This window comes from Tyto alba, unplaced genomic scaffold (genome assembly GCF_018691265.1).
Source record: "Tyto alba isolate M040663 unplaced genomic scaffold, T.alba_DEE_v4.0 Super-Scaffold_17, whole genome shotgun sequence".
Taxonomy (NCBI): domain Eukaryota; kingdom Metazoa; phylum Chordata; class Aves; order Strigiformes; family Tytonidae; genus Tyto; species Tyto alba.
This window is the reverse complement of record NW_024881279.1, coordinates 19,080,108-19,100,491: the sequence shown is the minus strand read 5'-3', so window position 1 is coordinate 19,100,491 and position 20,384 is coordinate 19,080,108. Positions and strand designations below refer to the sequence as shown.

At 36.7% G+C, this 20,384-nt stretch overlaps 1 protein-coding gene across 1 annotated transcript in view; it reads left to right on the top strand.

The window, feature by feature from the left end:
- Window positions 1-20,384, top strand: part of LCP2 (lymphocyte cytosolic protein 2) — a 33,815-nt gene that overhangs the window by 10,528 nt on the left and 2,903 nt on the right. Inside the window, exons 4-19 of the mRNA XM_032992693.2 lie at window positions 5,556-5,621; window positions 6,596-6,627; window positions 7,465-7,499; window positions 8,813-9,011; window positions 9,745-9,845; window positions 11,013-11,082; window positions 11,291-11,374; window positions 12,126-12,151; window positions 12,241-12,260; window positions 12,366-12,470; window positions 13,364-13,394; window positions 14,029-14,041; window positions 15,081-15,201; window positions 17,486-17,535; window positions 18,384-18,487; window positions 19,370-19,447. Of these exons, the coding sequence (XP_032848584.1) occupies window positions 5,556-5,621; window positions 6,596-6,627; window positions 7,465-7,499; window positions 8,813-9,011; window positions 9,745-9,845; window positions 11,013-11,082; window positions 11,291-11,374; window positions 12,126-12,151; window positions 12,241-12,260; window positions 12,366-12,470; window positions 13,364-13,394; window positions 14,029-14,041; window positions 15,081-15,201; window positions 17,486-17,535; window positions 18,384-18,487; window positions 19,370-19,447 (1,135 nt within the window). The remainder of the gene's footprint in view (window positions 1-5,555; window positions 5,622-6,595; window positions 6,628-7,464; window positions 7,500-8,812; window positions 9,012-9,744; window positions 9,846-11,012; window positions 11,083-11,290; window positions 11,375-12,125; window positions 12,152-12,240; window positions 12,261-12,365; window positions 12,471-13,363; window positions 13,395-14,028; window positions 14,042-15,080; window positions 15,202-17,485; window positions 17,536-18,383; window positions 18,488-19,369; window positions 19,448-20,384) is intronic.

The window sequence follows — 20,384 nt, the reverse complement described above, 5'->3', positions numbered from 1 at the left end:
ATGCCTGCAAGAGACACAGGGGTCTTGTACACAAGGTGGTTTTTACCGGCATGGTTAAGGAAATGTAGCCCACGTGTCCATTAGAGCATTTTATCTTGTGGAAGATGGAAAAGGAAGACTGAAGACTGACTTTGTCATGGAGTATGTGAGAGGATCAAAATCAAAAATTGTCCTCATTTTTGAATTATGCATAAAGCTGTGCCAGAGCATGAGATGATTGGAAAGCCACATGCCCTTCTTTCTTTGCATTATCTAGACCTTTAAATAAACCCTCAAATTTGAAACTATTATTCCATCTGGGGCTTCTCTCACAAATATGAAGTTTTCACTCTCATTCAGTATATTTACATTTATGATGCTGTTGCTCTCTGGAACCCTGAGACCTCTTGTACTTATGTTGCTATTAAAGCAATCTTAAGGAGAAGTTTAGAAAATTAACACTGATTAATGCTATATTTTGATTTAACATAGAAGCATTTCTTTCATTCTCACTTAGGTGCACAGTAGAATCAAAGGTCTAGTTCAGGCACAAGGTCCCAAAGCAAAAGGCAGAGTGCAACTCCACTCATTGCTTCACTTTCACCCTTTCCTTTAAACAAGTGGGAGGCGGCAAAAGCCACTTGGGCTTTGCCAGTTCTGTGTTGTAGTTGAACTGCTTTAGGTGGACATAGGAAGAGGGAGTAAAGAGAGATTCTTGGGCTGGTTTAAGGCTCCTGTTCAAAAGGCAGTACTTGGACACATGCTGAGCTTCAGGCACTTCTTCAAGCTAACCAGAAAATGCCACCACATAGTATTTCTACTTGAATATATGTATTTCTATTTGAAGATACAGAGTATCAGGTTTAAATCAGTTGGTAAAAATTTACTTTTAAGAATACTAACCATATCTGAAGAATTTAAGCATAGTTACCATTCTATGAAGAGATATATGCCTATCTGTTCCAGTGACCTACGCAGATCTGTTATGGCACTGAACGATCTTTGAAATACCTGATACTGCATGACTACATGTGGTGGAACCCAGTCTTCAGACCACAAAGGGTTTTCCCTACCTCACTTGTTCACAGATTTGGTGGAAATCTGTGACCCAGGAGGTATTCAGCCATTATCCCCAAATTAGCATGTTGCCATGATCCTTTACGGAGCAGCAATATTTGGACCAAGTAATCCACTGGTAGGAACACCTAACGCATACATTTTCTCCCTTTTCCCAATGAAAAATTAAAATAAAAAATTGTGGCATGACCATCAGCTTTAGAGATTGGCCTATCATGAATGTACCTGTTATCCTAAGTAAGAGGTAACATCACAGTTGACCTAACAATTTGTCAGTTATTAATAACTTTGCACAGTTGCAACCCATTTTCTTCAAACATACACTATGCTTAACGCTTGGCATTTTTGGAACAATATGAAAATCTGTTAAAAACTTACATTTTTTGTTGTGCTCATTCCTATTACTCTTGTATTTGCTATATCTTATGAGACAACCATTTAAGTTAACATTAATAGCACTAGATTAACATACACACCCAAAGCTTCACAAATAACACACTGCATCCTGAAAGAATAAGTGGTACATTGGTGGAGCATGGAAGGGATATGGTACATTTTACACAGAGCAGACACTGAATATCTGTCTTAAGTGCTAAATGAAACTCAGACCTAATCATGATGCTGTAATTAACATTTTAATAAATCTAATGAAACAAAAGGCCAAGATATAGCTTAAGGGACACATGGAGTTTTCTTGTTGCTCATCATCACTACTGGCAGTCACAGAAGGTCATAAAGGTTTATATTTGTGGATAACAAATGTGAGTCTTGCAAAATATTTTAAAACAGATTCTACACAATGTTCCTTACTGTGGTCAGAATTAATAAACAAGAAAAAGCAAAGATTTAATTCAAAATAATGTTGGTGGTTGGTCAATACCTGACCTATGATCTAAACACTGAAGTTAGTCTTTGCCATGCTTATTGTTTATTATCCTGAGAGAAAACATTTCCAAGTCTTCCATAAGTTAAGGTACTAATACAGGCTGTAGATCTCTGGCTGTCCTCAGTGACAGACTGCTGGCAAAGCTGAGATTTGAAATTTTCAACCTTGGTCAGAAAGTTGATGGCATATTCCATAGCATTTGTGAAAATTTCCAGCAATAAAAAGAGCATCGTTGCATTAAAGTAAATAATTGTATCTTCCAGTTCAAACATGGTAAGCACGCTGAGTTCTGAATGGGACACATTCAGAGCCTGCAAACATGGCACACTCTGAAAGTCCTTCTACTTTCAGGAGAGTCAACGTGCAAATCTAAAAATTAAGAAATTATATGGTGCCCTTCTCTTTTAAAAAGATATAGCTTGGGCAGAGATGAATGTGTGTGCACACATGCTATCTCAGATGAGATGCTGAAGGTTGTTGAAAGGTTTAGAACATAACTGATATTCAGTCAGTTCTGAAGCCAACATAATAGTACTACATCTGCCCAACACACTTTTCTCAAAGGCCAGAACAAAGACTTCATCACAAGCTATGCCCTTCACAGTGTTCAGTATGCAACTGTGCAACTTACTGATCCTAGAGGACTTTGCTTTCCATCTCTCTCACCCACCTTAAGTCCTTTATCCCAATACAGGTAGAATGGATTCTACTCATGACAACAATATTTGCAGTTAAGGAAACAAAAGCCAGTTTTGGAGTACTACTTTTGGGGGTTGGTTGTGTGGTTTGGTTTTGGTTTTTTTTTTTTTTTTTTTGTTTTTTTTTTGTTTTTTTTGTTGTTTTTTAATTCTTATTTTCAACTTCCTGCCAGTTTTAAGCTAAGCATCTGGTGGAGGAGGTAGAAAGAGAAAGAGAAGTCTGAGTAACATTTTCTGCAAGTGCTGTTGCCTTATCCTCTCCTATCACCCACTCCCACAACTCAGAAAGCAGTGTGGTTTTGGTACTTCCTTCCTCACATGGCTACAGACTCAGCTGCTCAGCACACCCATCTTCTGTAATAATGTTGCTTGTAAAGTATTACATTCTAAACCTTGCTTTCGTCTAATAACCTCTCTGAGCCATTGGTCTGAACATTTCAAATAAAGTTGAAGTAAAGATTAAACACTGTATTTTAAGCATCAAATGATTAAATTTTTGCAGCAAGATAAGATGAGCATTTTTTTCCTTTCAGTGTTTCCTTAAAAGCCAGTTGATACAAATCCTCATAGCAGCCAGCCCAGGTTTAGTCCAGAAAGGTTCCAAACACTCAGGTCTCATTCACACCCAAGGAGGTCTGAACCAAAAGAATTATTAGCTCTAAACCCAGTGATTTAATTTCATTTCTTTAGATGAAAATAAACACAATATTAAAAAAGATTCTTCCTCTACCTCTTCTACAAGAGAGAATAAGTCACACACAAGATCCATAATCCAATTCTCACCCAAAGCACTGGTGCACGCAGTACACTGTTCACCCCAGGACATTTCCTGAAGTTTCACGTGGAATTTATTACTCATACAGCAACTTCCTTATCACCTGCAGCAGAAGGAAATTTCTTGTGCAGAGGAACGTTCATTGCATGGGAAAGAAAAAGAGCAAGAGGAGTCCTGTGCCTATAACTCGGCATTTTTCTTGCTTTATACAATTTTCTTGGGTAATGATGTCAGATTTAGACAGCTGTAATCCTTCTTAAATTAACATTTGTGCATGTGCTTATTTCAAAAGGGACAAGCATAACAATATTTACTTCAAATCAGAAAATTGCGAAGTACCGTCTTAAAAAAGAAAACCCCCGAAATATTCTTCCTCTGCCTTTCTATTTTCATATTTGGGTCCTTAAGTACATATCCTTAACATCAAACTACCCATCTTCATCCTTTTCAGACAGCATGACCCTACTGAGCTGAAATTGCTTGTTCTCTGATACTTGCTGGCAGCCTGATCTGTGCCCATAGCACTTTCCATTATCAGACAAAGTAACCCTATGCCTTGAATTTATCTTTTAATTTGAATTACAATAAAGTAAGCATTAGGAAAGTAACAAGGGCGAGAGAAGGGATATTCAGATATTCAAAATAAGGGAAAGGTTTTTTGCATGGTACAGGATCAAAAAAAAACCCCCACATTTTTGTTGGCTGTTTTTTTAAATCTTAGATTGCTTGAAAGCTTGTTTTCCTCAAGTCCCAGCCCGGAAAAGCAGTTAGACATGAAAGAGATGCACAAATGAGGTCATTTGGAAAAAACCTAGGGGATTATTATTGCTGAGTAGTGGAAAAAGACATGAAAGAAGAAGAAAAGCAAAATGGAGTGGTAACTGCTTGGCCATTAGAAAAGATTTTACAAGATCGATATAAAGTTTGACTGACCAAATTGAAGATGCATGGAAAAGAATTCTGCACTAACAAACAAGCTTTTATAGAATTTAGAATCTGAGATAAACAGACATGTTGAGTTCCTATTTTTTTTCACACTGCTTTTATTTCCACAATTACTGTCTCTGATAGACCTAAATAATATAAGCTGCAAGTAAAATGGGGTATTTTTAACCAGATGTATGTAACCAATTTGCTTTGGTTGTCACAGGACTTTCTCAGTGGGACTTTCCTCAGAAATACTGAGAATTAGGAATCAGACCATGACTAATCAAAAGCTTACTTTGAAACAAAAACTTCCTTTGAAACAAAATAATCATATTCTAAATAAAGCAGAACAGAATTTGGTTGCTCTCAATGGACTTAGTGCTGCTAATCTCAGTATTGACTGTCCTGTAACCTCAGAGTTGTTCTCAGGGACTCAGTCACTACAAAAACTCTCAGTCCCAGATGTCTGTGCCAGCTGTGGATGCCAGCGATATTAGCAGCATAAATGCATGCCCCTGACTGAAATTTCACTCAAGACTGCATTTCACTGATTGTTATTCACCCTACTGCTCTACACAAACAGTGCTGGAGTGATGGCAAACACATCCACTTGGAAAACTCTCTAGACATAAAGCTATAGTCTTTGTATGTTCCATGTATACTTCTGCCCTGCCCTGCCAATGTGTTCTAACATGGAACTAAACCAACATTTTCACCTTCTTTATCGGAGGGATTCTCAGTTGGGTATATCTTGGTTATAGAGGGAGGGAGACAAAAAGAATAGAGAGTACACAAAGGGTCCATTTAATCCCTGCTTTTGGAACCATAAGCTTGGTAGAAACTGTTTCCTGAGTCATTATCTGCTTTTTCCGTGCAAAATAGTACAAATGCAATCACCATTATTTAAAGCAGTGTTCTAGTGCGTGAAATCTACCACACCCAAAGTTTCTAAGGCTTGCCGGGTTTAATGTTTATTTTTAAACTTGATTCAACAATATGGGTTTTCATCTATGTAAAAAAAGTCTAGTTTTCAATTGGATACTCTATAGTATAAATTTGCAGTAAGATGATAAATTCAATATTCTTACCACATAGTAAAGAATAATTCTGAATGACCAGATTTCATTTAGTAAATACAGAGGGAAAGCATCTAAGAAAATGACTGATGACTTTCAAGGTTTTTTTAAACTATTTTTGTGTTTCTTTCAAATAGAATTGTAAGTAAATTAAGTCAAGAAATAAACAGAAATGAAGGGAGGCTATCTTTCTTTCCAAAATGGTAAGTAAAAGGATTCAGCTTTCTTTTTCAAAGCTTTCAGATATATCTTCTCTGGAGTGTTTTCCATTTGATCAGTAATACATGGGTCAGAAGGACATCCTGGAAATTATATAAAATTAACCTCTGTTTTGTTAATTATTAAGAATAATATATCATAGAATATATGGAAATATATATTCAAATAGAATAATAACTATTAAGAATAGCAGAGCCTAAGCCCATGAACACCCTAGATACTTCTGCCATGTTCGGAACCAAGTAACATTTAAATATCATACAATTTTCCACCTGAATAAATTAACCTTTAGGAATGTTATAAACCCTAGGCACATATTACTGCATTAATAAATCATTATTAATGCATTTCATAGACCTATATGTCATTACACTTTTTAATACTTCATGATTTATCATTGAATATAATATTCTTGCAATAGGAAAAGAGCAAAAATTGCAAGAACATTTAATGACAAAATAATAATTTATTTTCCTATACAATGAAAATCTAAGTTTAGTCTACATAACATGGTTTTACATCATCTGATAACATAATTTTACACCTTTGCATTAAATAGAGTTCAAAACTAGAATTGAAAACCATAAAAGTATTTATCAACCCTATAAATATTTATGAACTTGACTTTCAGCAGCTCGAATGGAATTAGTAAAGAAAGTTTCTATTTTCAGGACTGGGGCCCCTGATAAATTTATTTACTGAGTCCCTTTGTTTCTAAACATTTGACCTCACTGACTTGGTTATTTTTCAAGACAGTTTAGCTTACATTAGGATCTTGTATATAAAATATGAAGTAGTGTGTTTTTGGCATTTTGGATAGAATTAAACTCATCTATATAAACTTTGTTCTACCGTTAAAGCTAACTATTACCTTTATTCAAAATATATTTTAATATGCTTCAAACATTTAAGAATTGCAAATGTAAGGAATTTCTTTTTTTTTGTATCTTTGTTGTAGGGCCCAAACACAAAAATGTCCTGAAAATCCAGGTAAGTGTCTACTGACAGATAGTCTCTAACAAAAAAAGTGTTTAAACTATCAAAATATTAAGTTAATCCTTGCAGGGCAGAGTAAATAGGGGGTGGGGGGAGAAGAACCCGAAACAACAAACAGGAAAAGATAAGAGCACGAAGAAGTTACAAAAAGAATGAGGAGTAGTTACAGGAGAACAAGTAAGAAAAAATATTTTTAAAATAGAAAAGATGGTGAAGAAAGACAAGAGCAGAGACATTTACATGAGAATTCCCAAACTGCCTTTCTTTAACCCAATATATAGTATCAGTGCTTATGTATTTCTGTTCCAACACCTGTACCCTCCGCCCCTACTGCTAGCAGCACCCCGTGTTAGAGAGGTAAGCTTCTAGATGACTGCTGTGCTCTGAATTTTTATTTCAATTATTTTCATAATAGGCCATGAACACTTAAAATTTCTGCAAGCTACCATGTTCCCTGAGTCGTACTGAAATTAAAAAAAACCTTTGTATATGAAAGATTGAATAATATTAAATGAAGAGCTAAGAAGTCTGTGCTCATTCTCAAAGCATTCTACTTCAAGTTATATTTAAAGGTGTAGGACAAGCTTGAAGTGACAGCACATATATCATCTCATACAAAGATAGCTATACCCTTAGTTTTCAATCAGAATGTTACTAGTAGTACCTTTCATGACTGCCTGCCTGCCTTTGAGAGACCTACCTTGTTTCTGTGACATAGTATTGTGGTTCAGAACTGATCTGAGATTTGTTCTGTCCTTTTGATCAAGTTATGTCTTGATAGTTTAAAAGTTGTACATGCTAAGAAGCCTGTGGTTATGCTTCTTCATGCAGGATACAGTCAAGAAGATGGTGGCTGGTCTTCATTTGTGAGTATCAGGATTAAGATAACCTGGTTGAATGGAGTCCCTCTTCTGCAAGTTTCTTGCATTATCTGCTTTGGGCAGCATGGATGGAGTGAGCAATGCCAGGGGGTGTTGCACTGAGAAGCAGGAGCATGAATGACTGCAGTAGCTGCATGCAGATTTCTTCCCTGAGGAAAGGGTCTCCCCCAGTAAGGCAATGCAGAGCTGCAGCACAGCAGTCCTATACCGCTGGCTCAAGTAGAAGCTCACAGCCTATGACCAGGTCTCCACAGAACCTTACCTGAATTTCTTCAGAGGTGGCTAGTAAAGGAAAGGTTGCTATGTTATTCAATGGCAAATTGTTGCCATTGTATTCTCTAGAGTTGATTAGCTGAAGAATCTAATTTTTTGAAGCCAGCTAGACTGCAAAAGTTCCTCTTGCCTTTTGACAGAAAAAGCATTGGTAAACATCATTAGATGAAGCATCCACTACTAAGTTACCTAAATTAATAAGCTGACTGATGGACAGGCTGGGTTTATGAAGATCCCTTACACTGACCAGTACCAATGTATTTTTTGCAAAAAATGGAGAGAGAATTTTAAAAAAACAGTTGCTATTAAGTTTGCAGGATGTTTGCTGCTATTTTAGGAGCACAAAAGGTAAAAGTCACCACCTATAGAGCACCTGGGCTCTCTATCAATATGAAGCTAGTCTGGAACTTTCAGCCAAGATACCAGTGATAAACAGAATACAGTTTTTCTTGTAAGCCTTGGCAGATTGCACAGAAAATATGTGCAATGACCGCTACCCTACTTATACTGTGATCTTACCAGGTCCTGCAAGTTGTATGAAGCTGTTTTGATTCTGGTCAGTGGAGGGCACCAAGATCCATACTGAAGACCTAATTTTTTCTGAAGCATTTTAAAATAGTTGAGTTGAATGCTGTAGCGTACGTGCTGTTAAGTAAGAGCAAATATGGACAGCCATCATCTGCTGCTCCAATGTGTTTCTAGGAAGCACTGAATTGTTTGCTGGTCTGTTACCTAAAACAAAGGCACTGTGCACTTCAGTGAGCTATCACCTTGACCTTCTACTGCAGTTAACTCTTATAAAATGATACTTGTTTCCTTTCTTAAGCTGTCGACTGCTGTATGCCTTAATAAAATGCTGCTTCCTTTCCCCATTTTACATCAACAGAGAATAATTTCACTCAAACTGGTTTAAAAAACTTGATATCCTTCAAAGTGAAAAATACCACAGTGAAAGGCCACAAGGAAATTGCACTGCAGTGTTTAGTATCCTGCCACAGCACCCATCTTTTATGTACATTTGCCAGGATGAAGATGATGACTATGAAAGCCCTGATGATGACCAGGAAAAGGAAGATGAGGCTGACTATGAATCACCAACAGATGAACCTGAGGAAGCAGAACATGACAGTGATGGCTATGAGCCACCTCCATCCAATAATGATGAAGCACACCACAATGTCATATTTCCTGCCAAGACACTTGCAAACAACACAGATTATATAGGTAATTACTAAAAACTGTGTTACTAATAATTTGTAAATTACGTTTTCACACATTATCAGCCACATTTTAGGTGGCTTCTAATGGCATATAGAAGGTTTTTCTTTGAGGTCAACAGTGTCATTCATAAATAAGATTAAGTGAGAGAGATTTACAGCATGTTGGTGCCTTTGTGGCTTTTAAATCTCAATTTTCTATTACAGACCAGCTCTGTTGGATTAACGATTAGCTTTACATGATGTGTGCATTATTTGGCTTTTGGGTTGAATGTGCATGAAGTTACGTGTGTGCATACTGTGTTAGCTTTGGTAGTGCAACCCTGAACAGAGCAAGCTGTCACAACAGTGGCAAAAAAACTCTGGAAAATTGGAAGGAGATCAGCTTTCTCTGCCTGTCATAGTTTTCTGTCTGATTCTTTGGCAGCCTGCAGGAGTACAGAACTGCCATTTAGACTGGCTGGTGTTTCATGGTCACTGCACTGCACTGAATGAAAATAAATAGCGTGGGCCAACAGACAAGCAGATGGAGTCACCTCACCACCAAAGGGACAGACGAGCCTGTCACTCCCAATGCAACACTGATCATAAAACAACTGTCCATTATATACTAAAACAATGTCTCTAGGATAAATTATGTATGCAGGTTATTGCAAGGGCTCTTTTTCGTAAAGATCTAATGAGAATAAAATAACCAAACTCTGTGTAGCTGTTTAGTTTGGGATTTTTGTTTTCTTTAGACAGACCTCCAACAACTAGATCATCACATCAGCCTCCAGTACCGCCCCAGCGACCTGGCTCATCCCCAGTACCAGCTTCATTTGGGGGAAGAGGTGCTTCTGTATGTTTGTTTCTTAATATTTCAACTACTTCCTTTACCAGTACCTTCTTAGAAGTCCAAGTGTAATGCCATTTTTATTAAGATACTGTATGCAGATGAGGAATTTCAGTAATCAAAATAGATTTGAACTCTGTTACAGGGTGGCCATTTTTTCATTCAACAATTAAACTTCATGGCACAAATAAATTATTTCCCATTACTTGGCTATTTCTTACACTGGAAATTTGTACCCACTTGTGAATGCCCTATAAATCCCATATAAATTACAGATTTGTAATAGATGCCTCTGTTTCTTTGGTGATTTTTGTAAAAAGAAAAAAAGGCTAAGGCTTTCCCAGGTATACTTCTAGCAATTGTCTGATTGAACTAAGGCCACATAAAAGTATAAGGAACTGCATGATGAGAACCCTCATGACAGATTTTTTTCCTTTTTTTGTGAATACTTCAAAACTGAAAGCAGTTGTGCTGTTTACAACTAGCACTGTAGGTTCACTGTATGTCAGAACAGAGATACATTAGACCTACCCAAGTACACAAGTAAAGGTAATTTTAGGATGTGATAGAGGGACTTTTGGTCAGACCAAGTGTCATATTATATATATATATATATAAAACACAGAGGACTCTTAATTGTCATGAGTTCTCAAGACTGCTGTCCTAAATTGCTGCTCTATTTTTCTGGAATAAGAACAAACATTGGAAGGCATTTGTCTGAAGAAATCCAGGTTTAGATGCAAACATCTATGCAGCTGCTTACGATACAATGCTGTCTGACCCCAGGTCTTCCAATATCTAAGAACAGTCCTGTCTCCCCCGCCTCAGTCAACAACAGTCAGTAACACAGACTTGATACATATTTCTCAACTTCAAATTTACACCCACTAATTTTGATACCAGTTTTCAAAACTAACACCTGCTGCATTGAAAGAGTATTCCTTGTGAGGTGAAACAGATGGAGGCAATTCTGCCTCTAACAAAACACCATGTATGTAGGTCATTCTTCAGGAGTGTAAATGGCTCCTGTCCTTCCTGCACTGAGCAGAGACCTATTCCTTGTGCTGCACCAGAGACAAAGATTGGCAGATGTAGTGTGGTGGGGTTAATATACTAAAAGTAAAACAGAAAAGGAAAGACACACTTTAACCACATGTGAAATATTTGTTTTAGCTGCCAGCTTTTCCTCCACCATCAAACAACAATGACTTGAGTAGAGACAGGAATATCAAGCCTTTGAAACGTAAGTACAGCTGGTTTTCTCTTGACAGAGATTTTCCCATGGGCTAAATAGCACTTCACTTTTGTCTGTGTCTCCTCAGTTCCACTTTCTTCTATTATTTACACAGGAGCCACACTTGTTATACTAAGTAACACCAGTTCATGGCTATGCAAAATAAAGATATATTGACCTATACCAGCAAATTATTTTACACAGCTTTTGTGTTTAGCCCCAGCTCCTTCTATAGACAGAAGTACAAAACCCCCACTGGATCGCCTTGCTCCGCCATTTGAAAGAGAAAGCCCAGCATCAGGTCAGTATTTGCCTATATTAGTAACAGTGGGGGTTTTGTGATTATTCAAAGTTATCAGTTTGACTAACAAGGCTCAACCAAAAGTACTGTAATTCAATCACATACGAGGTGAACTGTTTATGACTAAATAATGCGAGCAGTACTTATAAAGTGAGAGAAATCTTATTTAGGAAGTAGTGGCCCTAGCTTAGGACTAGTTGAACAGAAAGACATTATGAGATCCTTGTGCAATAAATGTTTGATGTAATACTTCAGTGAATGAACAGGGAAATATTTAGTAGGTTAAAAGAGGAAATAACTTTTGCATACAAAACTAACAAAACTCTACGTATGCTACTATATGTAATTTGGCACCCAGACTTGAAAGAATGCTGAGAACTGGAAAAAAAACATAGAAAAAAAAATGGCACTTGTTTCATAACTGAAACCCATATTTTACAATGCATCTGAAGAGTCTACTCTATGATTTTTCTTTCATCTGTTATATAATGACATAAAAGTATCCAGTAATTCAAAACTGAACCATAGAAAGTATCATTGTAAAACATGCTACTTTTGAAAATTTAAAAATTTTCCTTTATTAAGAGATACTGTAATTTTGCCATCTCTTGCAAAGCCAGAATATTTCTCTGGCTTACATCTCAGGAGCTTCAATCTGCAAAATTCACTTTCAATGATATTAAAAACTTGTTTGTTTTTTAGAAAGTTTAATTTTCATTTTTTTCTAAATGTAAACTTTTACTATTTTCAGGGAGGAAGCCAGGCTTTCCTGAAAAGGTAAGGTCTTTTTTTGTTTGGTGCTTATTGATGTTTTCCACCTATTCCGATACACTCATACACTGTCTTAACTATTCCTTGTTTTACAGCCTCTGACTTCACAGCTAAGGTAAGAAATTTGCCTCTGGAAACAAAACTCCCGTTGCCAGTATTACCCAATCATTTCTTAGTAAGCACTTTTTGCCTTTATTTCATTATCTTGCTCCTACTTTAGATCCCTTGGGGAACAGCTAGCAATGATGCCAAAACCTCCTGTCCCACCAAGTGACAGATATGAAAGAGGCAATCCATCTCCTCTAAGGAAGCAAACCCCTGTAAAGTAAGCGTTCATTTAATTGAAATTTAATAAAGGATAAATTATATTTAACAAAAGCATGGATTAGCAACACAACATAGTATAATTTACTGCTACTGCATGACAGCAGTGTCTGCAGATATCAAAGTTTTTCTTTCTAAGTATGCACGAGATGTGCTGTAAGCTACAGAAAAGTGTGAATGCAGAAAAAGTTCTCTCTTCAGTCATATCTGAAACAGCCATTATATAGAGCATGACTCACTTCCGAGCTGCACAGAGAAATATATGAGCCATGTTTCTTCCCCCAGATCAAGTTCTTGCTCTAGGAAACATTCTTTCATGAGTTCTATTCCTATTTTATTAAGGATGTTAGAAAAAGAAAGCTTTACTTTCCTACCATTGACTTCACTAGCCTGCAAAGCTCTTTCTTAACAGCAAGCAGCATTCTCCAGCAGAACTAGATAATTTCTAGATAACTTCTAGGCTAAGCAGTGTGACTTAGTGAAAGTAATTGAGATCTGCTAATCAGCCAGGATAATTTATCTGAGAAACAAAGACTGGAAGGCTTATCATGTGCTCCAGTAATGTTGCTAAGCACTATACATGAGTTCAAGACTTGAAGTCTGTTTCATCATTCTAAAAACTTGTTTTAAACTCTAATCTTATAATCAATTCATCAGACATTTTCCTTGTTGATAGAATCAAGATGGGCTAAGGACTAGCATAAGGTCTTTGATTATTGCTGAAAATTAGAATCTTAGATATTTTTATGAGAAAAAAAATGTTTCTGCATTCATGGGGTCTGCAAAACTTACTATAAATTCATGTGTTAGTTGAAAATATGGCCTAATGCACACAAAGCGAATGAGTAATAGTCCATCTATGATTCATGCTTTGATTTCTCTGTTTCATTTCAGGCAGGGTTGGCCACCACACAAAAAAAATGGAGTAAGTATAGTGTCAAAGCAAATATTTAAAGGTATAGGGACTACAATAAAATTAAGTAAATGTATAAACTAATAATTCTGGAAAAGGTAAATTCATTTCTTTTATCGGTTATAATGAATACACATGGATTTTTCATACTACATGATTTCTTTTTAAACAGTTTTTCAATGTCAAGCTCAGTTTATTCCCTGAGCACTTTATCTTAGATAACAGGAAGCATAAGGCCAGATTTTTTTTATGACATGGGAGAAGTGATTTTGCTTACACTAGGTTTTGGGGTTTTGATTTTTTTTTTTTAGCTTAAGCTGACCTAAGGATTTCACTTTCAGATAACTCTGAGAACCTACACTTACTGAAGGAGTGAGGAAAGTTTACATTTCTGGGTCAAGATCCATTATGGGACACCTATGCCACAGTTTATTTGTAAATAACAGCTGCACCTTAACACAAGAACTTTAAAAATGATTTGGTGTTGCATGAAGATAGAAACCCTAGCATTTTAGATGAAAGTGACAGTATAGATATTAGAGTTCTTGTACACTCAGAATCCAACTTCCAGGTTTTTGTTTTGTAAAATATTCCTAAGAACTGTGCTATATATGTTGCTAATTTTTATTTTCTTTTGGCTCCCCAGGAAGAAGAAGAAAGTAAGTATTTCTACAGTGATTTTAAAAATCTAATTTTTTTTTTGTCTTAGTTCTCAAAAAAAAAAAAATTTCTTGCATAATTGTTTCTTTAGAGCAAGTTCAAAAAGTCAGGTGGTATCTTGACAGGTTGTTGAATGCTTATAAAGTACCTCATGTAGATTTATATATCAAAGCCACAAAACACAGGAAATCAATAGCTACTAGCTTCCTTCAGTCAGGCAGTTACAAGACAGCAGGATTTATTTTGAAACACATTACATTTTAGAGATCTGTGATCTGCACACAGCATCAGATAGGCATGTAAACCTGGTATCCCCCCAGCTCTCAACAAAACTTTCAGTCAAAGCTGGCTGGTACTAGTCTTCTGTGTCATGCTATTTACTCTAATGAGCAGAAGCAGAACTTGTTTCATGTAATAATAGTATTCAGAAATTACCTCAGGTTCCCGGTTCCTCAAATTAAGTTGGTAAAGTGATGCCATAACAGAAGCAGAACATTTGGTCACATCTCAACAAACTATCACTCCCTCTAAGACTCCATAAAGAATAGGGCTATTTAAACTGTGCAGAGCACAATTAATCTGTTCCCCCCTTACCAGTAGTGGAGGTCTGAGGACATTGCAGAAAGAAAATGTTTTCTTTTATGCTGTTGCTTTTGATGATATGGGAGAAATCTCACAAAGGAATGAAGTTCAAAAGGCAACCTCAAATCCACTATTTAGAAGCAACATAACAGAGAACACATGGTTATGTACCACCTTCAGCTCAGCTGCAGTTAGGACATCTGAATTGTGGCTTATCCAAAACAGAAGTTAGAAAATGTAAATGTTGTTCAAGCTTGTTCTGGTTTATTTTTAATTTTAATGCTTAACTTTAAGTTCTCAGTTGACCATATGAATTTACAATCTTTAACATATGAAGGACATTTTATAGAACAGTTTACACCATTATGTTTATCTAATTGAACAGCAGTGACAGCATTTCTTCATTCTACCTAATTTAAGAATGTCTCACAAGTTTCCTCCTCTTCCTCTTCACAGCTGCACCCCAAAGACCAGTGCCACAACTATCTTTGCCTCCATACAGCTCCAATACATTCCCATCCAAATCTATCAAGCCCCCACCTAAGCCAGGATCCAACAGTATGCCTGGTGCAGAAAGGTTTGTTTCACCCATGACTGTGTCATTCCTTTCGAACCTTAATCTCTTTGCAATTCAGCAAATAATAGTATGTACATGGCTACAGGGTTCTCAGGGGAACACAAGGTAACTATTTGAAGTAGTCGATTATTTTTCAGGCTATACCCTTGCTTCCACTACATCCTAATCTGTGTTGTTCCTGCTATCAAGGAGGATCCTTCATATAATTTAAGCTCTGTATTCTGTGAAGCAGTTAATGTACATCAGGGAACCAAGAATAAAATGCAAATGTCCCAGTTTTATGTCAAGGAAATAATTTAGGGCTGACTTGGTACAATGCTTCCATTCCGGAGACATGTCTCCTATTGCCTGCAGAATCAGTAAGAATTACAAGACCTTTTGGGAAGGCATTATCTTCTACAAAACTATGCAAGATATAGGTCAAAGAGGTCCTTATGTAAAAGGATTCTGCACGATCTAGGAGCCTAAGTGCTAGAGCTGCGACTACTTTTTAGTTTCTTCAAAAACTAAACTTTTTAGTTTCTTCAAAACTAAAAAAACCCACAACCTTAGTAGTCTAGAGTTGAATCTGACAGAATTTCACCACCCTTTTACTAAATTTTACTCTAATGCTTAATAATTATTTAAAATTATTAACCTTGTTTCAACTATGATTTTCTTCTGCCTTCAACTTCCAAATATTAGATTTTTATGTCTTCATTCACTAGATGGAAGAGCCCTTAATTAAATTTTGATTTCTGATGTAGTGTGCAACTGACTTAGCCTTTGATGAGTTAGTGGGCTCTTTGAGTCTAAATCTCAAGTATATTTTCTAATCTCCGTATTTTTTTAATGGTTCTTTGATGAATTCCTACCATTTACCATCGTCCCCTGGAACTGCTGACACCCCAGTAGAACAAATATTGCAGCAGCAATAGCAAGGTCATATGCAAATATGAACTATTCCTATGATGAATACTCCTGCTTGTATTCATACAATGTTGCCAAATTTTCCTATAGCAGAGCTCCCCATTTGGCTGATTCTCTTTCATGAATCAAGTCATGATAGGGTGTTTTTGTTCTGCAAACATAATTAACATATTCATCCCAGAGCTTTTTGTACAGTTCATTTAAGCAGAAGAGAAACATGAACTGTAAAGGAAAATCATGCAGGCAGTTTGCTCCAAATTAGGTGAAGAAATTAAAAAAAATAAAAATTGAAGATTGGGACTTTTGAGAAGTTTTATATGTGAGTTCTGGGATCAGGCCATAAAAAGAAATTGTACATTTTCTAACAAAAAGCATAAAAATAAACACAGGAGGAAAAGCATAGGCATGTGGAAGTATTATGGTGCTGTGTGTATGAGCTCTATGCTACCGTCAGCTCATAGCTTACAGAATCACAGAGAGGTTGAGGTTGGCAGGGCCCTTTGGACACCATGTGGTCCAACGCTGCTGCTCAAGCAGGGGCACCTAGAGCAGGCTGACCAGCACCATGTCCAGATGGCTTCTGAGTATCTCCAAGAACAGAGACTTCACAACCTTTCTTGGCAACCTGCTCCAGTGCTCAGTTGCCCTCACAGAAAAAAAAAAGTGTTTCCTGATGCTCAGAGGGAGCCTCCTGTGTTTCAATTTGTGCCCATTGCCACTGGGCACCACTGGAAAGAGCCCGGCTCTCCCTTCAGGTATTTATATGCATTAATAAGATCCCTCCTCAGCCTTCTCTTTTCCAGGCTAAACGGTTCCAGGTCCCTCAGCCTTTCCTCATATGTGAGATGCTCCAGTCCCTTATCATGTTAGTGGCCCTTCACTGGACTCTTGCCAGTAGCTCCACATTCATAGCTGCAACATTAATGGTGAGAAACTGCATTTCACCAACATTATAGAAGCCACAAGCAAAATGACTCTGTAAGTGGAACCCCACAGAAAGAAACATCTAGCAAGCTGTTGCCTGTGCTTCCTGCTTTAGGGGAATAAAGTAGTCAATCCCTCTGAAAACTCAACAAACTGAAGTAGTTTTCTGCACTGACCCTGATACAGAAGTCTTGGTGGCCCATTATTGATTCTCTCTTATTCCCAGATGCTGAGCTTCAAGTAAAATTAATGGAGGTTCTAATTACATTAAAAAAAAAAAAAAAAGAAAAACAAAAATAAGAAAGAAAAGGCTATTCTCATCCTGCATAGGTCACAATAGGATCTCACATTCTGTAAAACAGGCACAAAGTCCAGATCAGTTCTTCAGAGCACAGAAATGTTGTATAGCAATGTTATACAGACTACTTTTTTTTTTTTTTTCTCTAAACAGTGCTAGAAACCTGTCTTCAAGTGGCTCACTACCACCACGCTTACATCTAGGTTTGTATCATGCATTCCTGCATTTTTTGTACAAAAAATGACTGAAGGTTGAAAGGTTGTTTCAGTGCAGTTAATATAATCTTTTTGTTCTGTGGATGTTTCTGACTGGACTGTGAACAGAAAACTATCAAGTTCCTGAAAGCCGTCTTGTGTAACTTAGTCTGAATCTAAAAGGTTTTTCTCACATGAAGTTTGGGCTTACTGCCTAGTTAAACCACTGTCAAAATTTCATATAAGCATCTTTTTCAATATAGCTAACACTACTGAGAGGTGACCAACACTACCTGCAAGGCACGGTAGTATACTAATACTCTCATAAAAGGGAGAAAACACTTTCCATGTGAAATACAATGCATATTTATCTTATAATGATAAAAAATAAAGGAATAATAGAAATCAATTGCTTTGTAAATAATTTTTCCTATATGGTAACAGCTGCCAATGTCTTACAGTGACATTTTGTTGTTTCTGGATGCTAAGTAAGCAAGGAATGCAGAAAGACAACTTTACTTCTGTCTCTAAAGAAACCGGAGATGTTCTCAACTGAGTAACTGTGGCACAGAAACTGAAAAGATGTAACCTCGATTTCAAGTTCATCTGATTTTACAGAAACCTGAACTGCAAGAGTTCAGTTAAAGTCCCTGTGCACCAAAGATGAATTTCTGTAAAGAACCTGGTCCTCATACAGTAGCCTCAATCTGATTCAAATCAGTCCAAAATGTCTCAGTATCAGAATGAAATAAATTCTGCATGCCGCTTAAAATTAAAATTGTACACCCTGTATGCACTACACAGATGAAATAATTTTCCTGATTTTAACATTTTTTTCTACTTTTATATCTTTGAAGGAAACAACAGCAGATCCCCTTCAAGAGGCGCAGCTGACATCAGACCTCCATTGCCAATTCCTAGCAGACAGACTGCTCACCAAACAAACATGGAGGAAGATGAGGTACAAAACATTACAAGTATTAACCATAACTGCTAAGCACAGCAAATTTTCTGATTTTGAGAGAGAATGTTTTTCAAAGTTGTTTTTCTAGTTAGTAGTCACTGTCAGGATGTTAGTAGGTGCTTTCAGTTTCCTTTTCTGTGTCAAACTTTAGTGCCTTATTTTGTCTTCACCACGAAAAACAATAGCAAATACCCAGCAGAACAAAATAAGAAAAATACTTGTTTGCTGATTTACTTGTTTTGCACAATTGTCTTCAAGTAGCATTACACATTAATTTCTCCTTCCACAAAACCTGGCCCAAACCATGACTCTGGCAAGTAAAGAATTAATACCGTTTAAGTGCAGTTTTGTTTCACATTTCTTTAAATATGACAAGTTTAGAGCAAACCACTCCTGGTGATAACACTGCTGGGCAACCATACATGGCATGTTCACAGGAAGTCTGCATTATTGTCTCAGATGATAGTTAAAAATTAAAAAAATAGAATTAAATAATTTTAAAAAACCCAGAAAAAAGAAGGCAAAGGATGCTAGTGTCCCAGGCAGACAAAAGAGAAAATGTCACTTAAAATCTGTCTTTTACTGAAAATACTTGGAAATATCTGTTTTCCTAGCTTACTTGCAGACATATTTTATCTAGGTCTGTAATATTTACAAATTTATCAAAGTGAGCAAATAATTTTAAAATCATTTAGTGACACTTACCATACAGTAATATATACTAGTATGATCTCTGAAGCTTGTATCTTCAGAGAATCTGGATATAAACCCGAACACCCCCCATATTCAAATTTCTCTCTACCTATTTGTGTGTTGTTAACATCACAAGTTTGATTGACAGCTGACTTTCTCCTTTATCCTCTCGCACAAAAAACATAGGACTCACTGAATGATGAATGGTATGTTGCTTATGTTAGCCGGCCAGAAGCAGAAGCAGCTCTTCGAAAAATAAACAAGGTACTCTTAAATTATTGGTTATTCTCACCATCTCCTAGTTAGATGTCCTTGCTGTTTATTCCCTTGATATGGGAAGAGTGAAGGTAAATAACATGGTGAGGTTATAGCCCCAATACAGATACTTAGAGGGAGGGACTCACCTTGGATATCTTTACCCACATAGAAGTCACACATCTAGTCTAAACCAGCCATGAAGGCTGTTGTTTTCCATAGTCCAAGAGAACAAATTCTGTCTCTCCAATAAACAGTTTCACCTCAGGTCTCTTAAGGAGGAGTCACTTTTTTCTCTAGAAATAGTTCTCTGTCACCAGTGAGGACTTTGTTGCAAACTCCATGTTTCAGACCACTTTAATTAGATGAGATGAACCTCACCCTTTTTGAGCCCCTATTTACCAGCAAAACGAAGTACATATTCAAACAGATGAAACCCAGGCTTACCTGTGCATGTGGAGATAAACCAAATCGTGTCCCATCACTGTGGGAAATCTGTTTATGGTGCTTCACAGCTCATGTAGTGAGCTGAAGACGGCATGTACAGCATTTCAATGACTTGTACTAAGGTCCAGTTTATGAGATCACAGTCAGTGCCTTTAAGAAAGGGTGTTTCAATGGAAGACTTATTAAAACAGATCTGAAATGAGTAAAAGCAGAGAGAGAGAGCAAGACATCACTGCCTTTACCAAAGTTACACAGACACTATCATTAATTTAGGCTGTCTGTAAATAAAACACATAGGAACCTTGATTGGCACTTACCAGAAATTAACTTCTTTTCTGGTTAAAGTGATGTGAGGTTTGACCTTTGATATTTTACTTCCTCATTTAATTGAATCTCTCCCTCATAGAACATCATTCCTCCCTTTCCTAAAAATCTGCATTTGTATCAGACAGGAAAGTTTTAAATAGTAAATTGAAAGATAAAACATCTGAGAAATGAC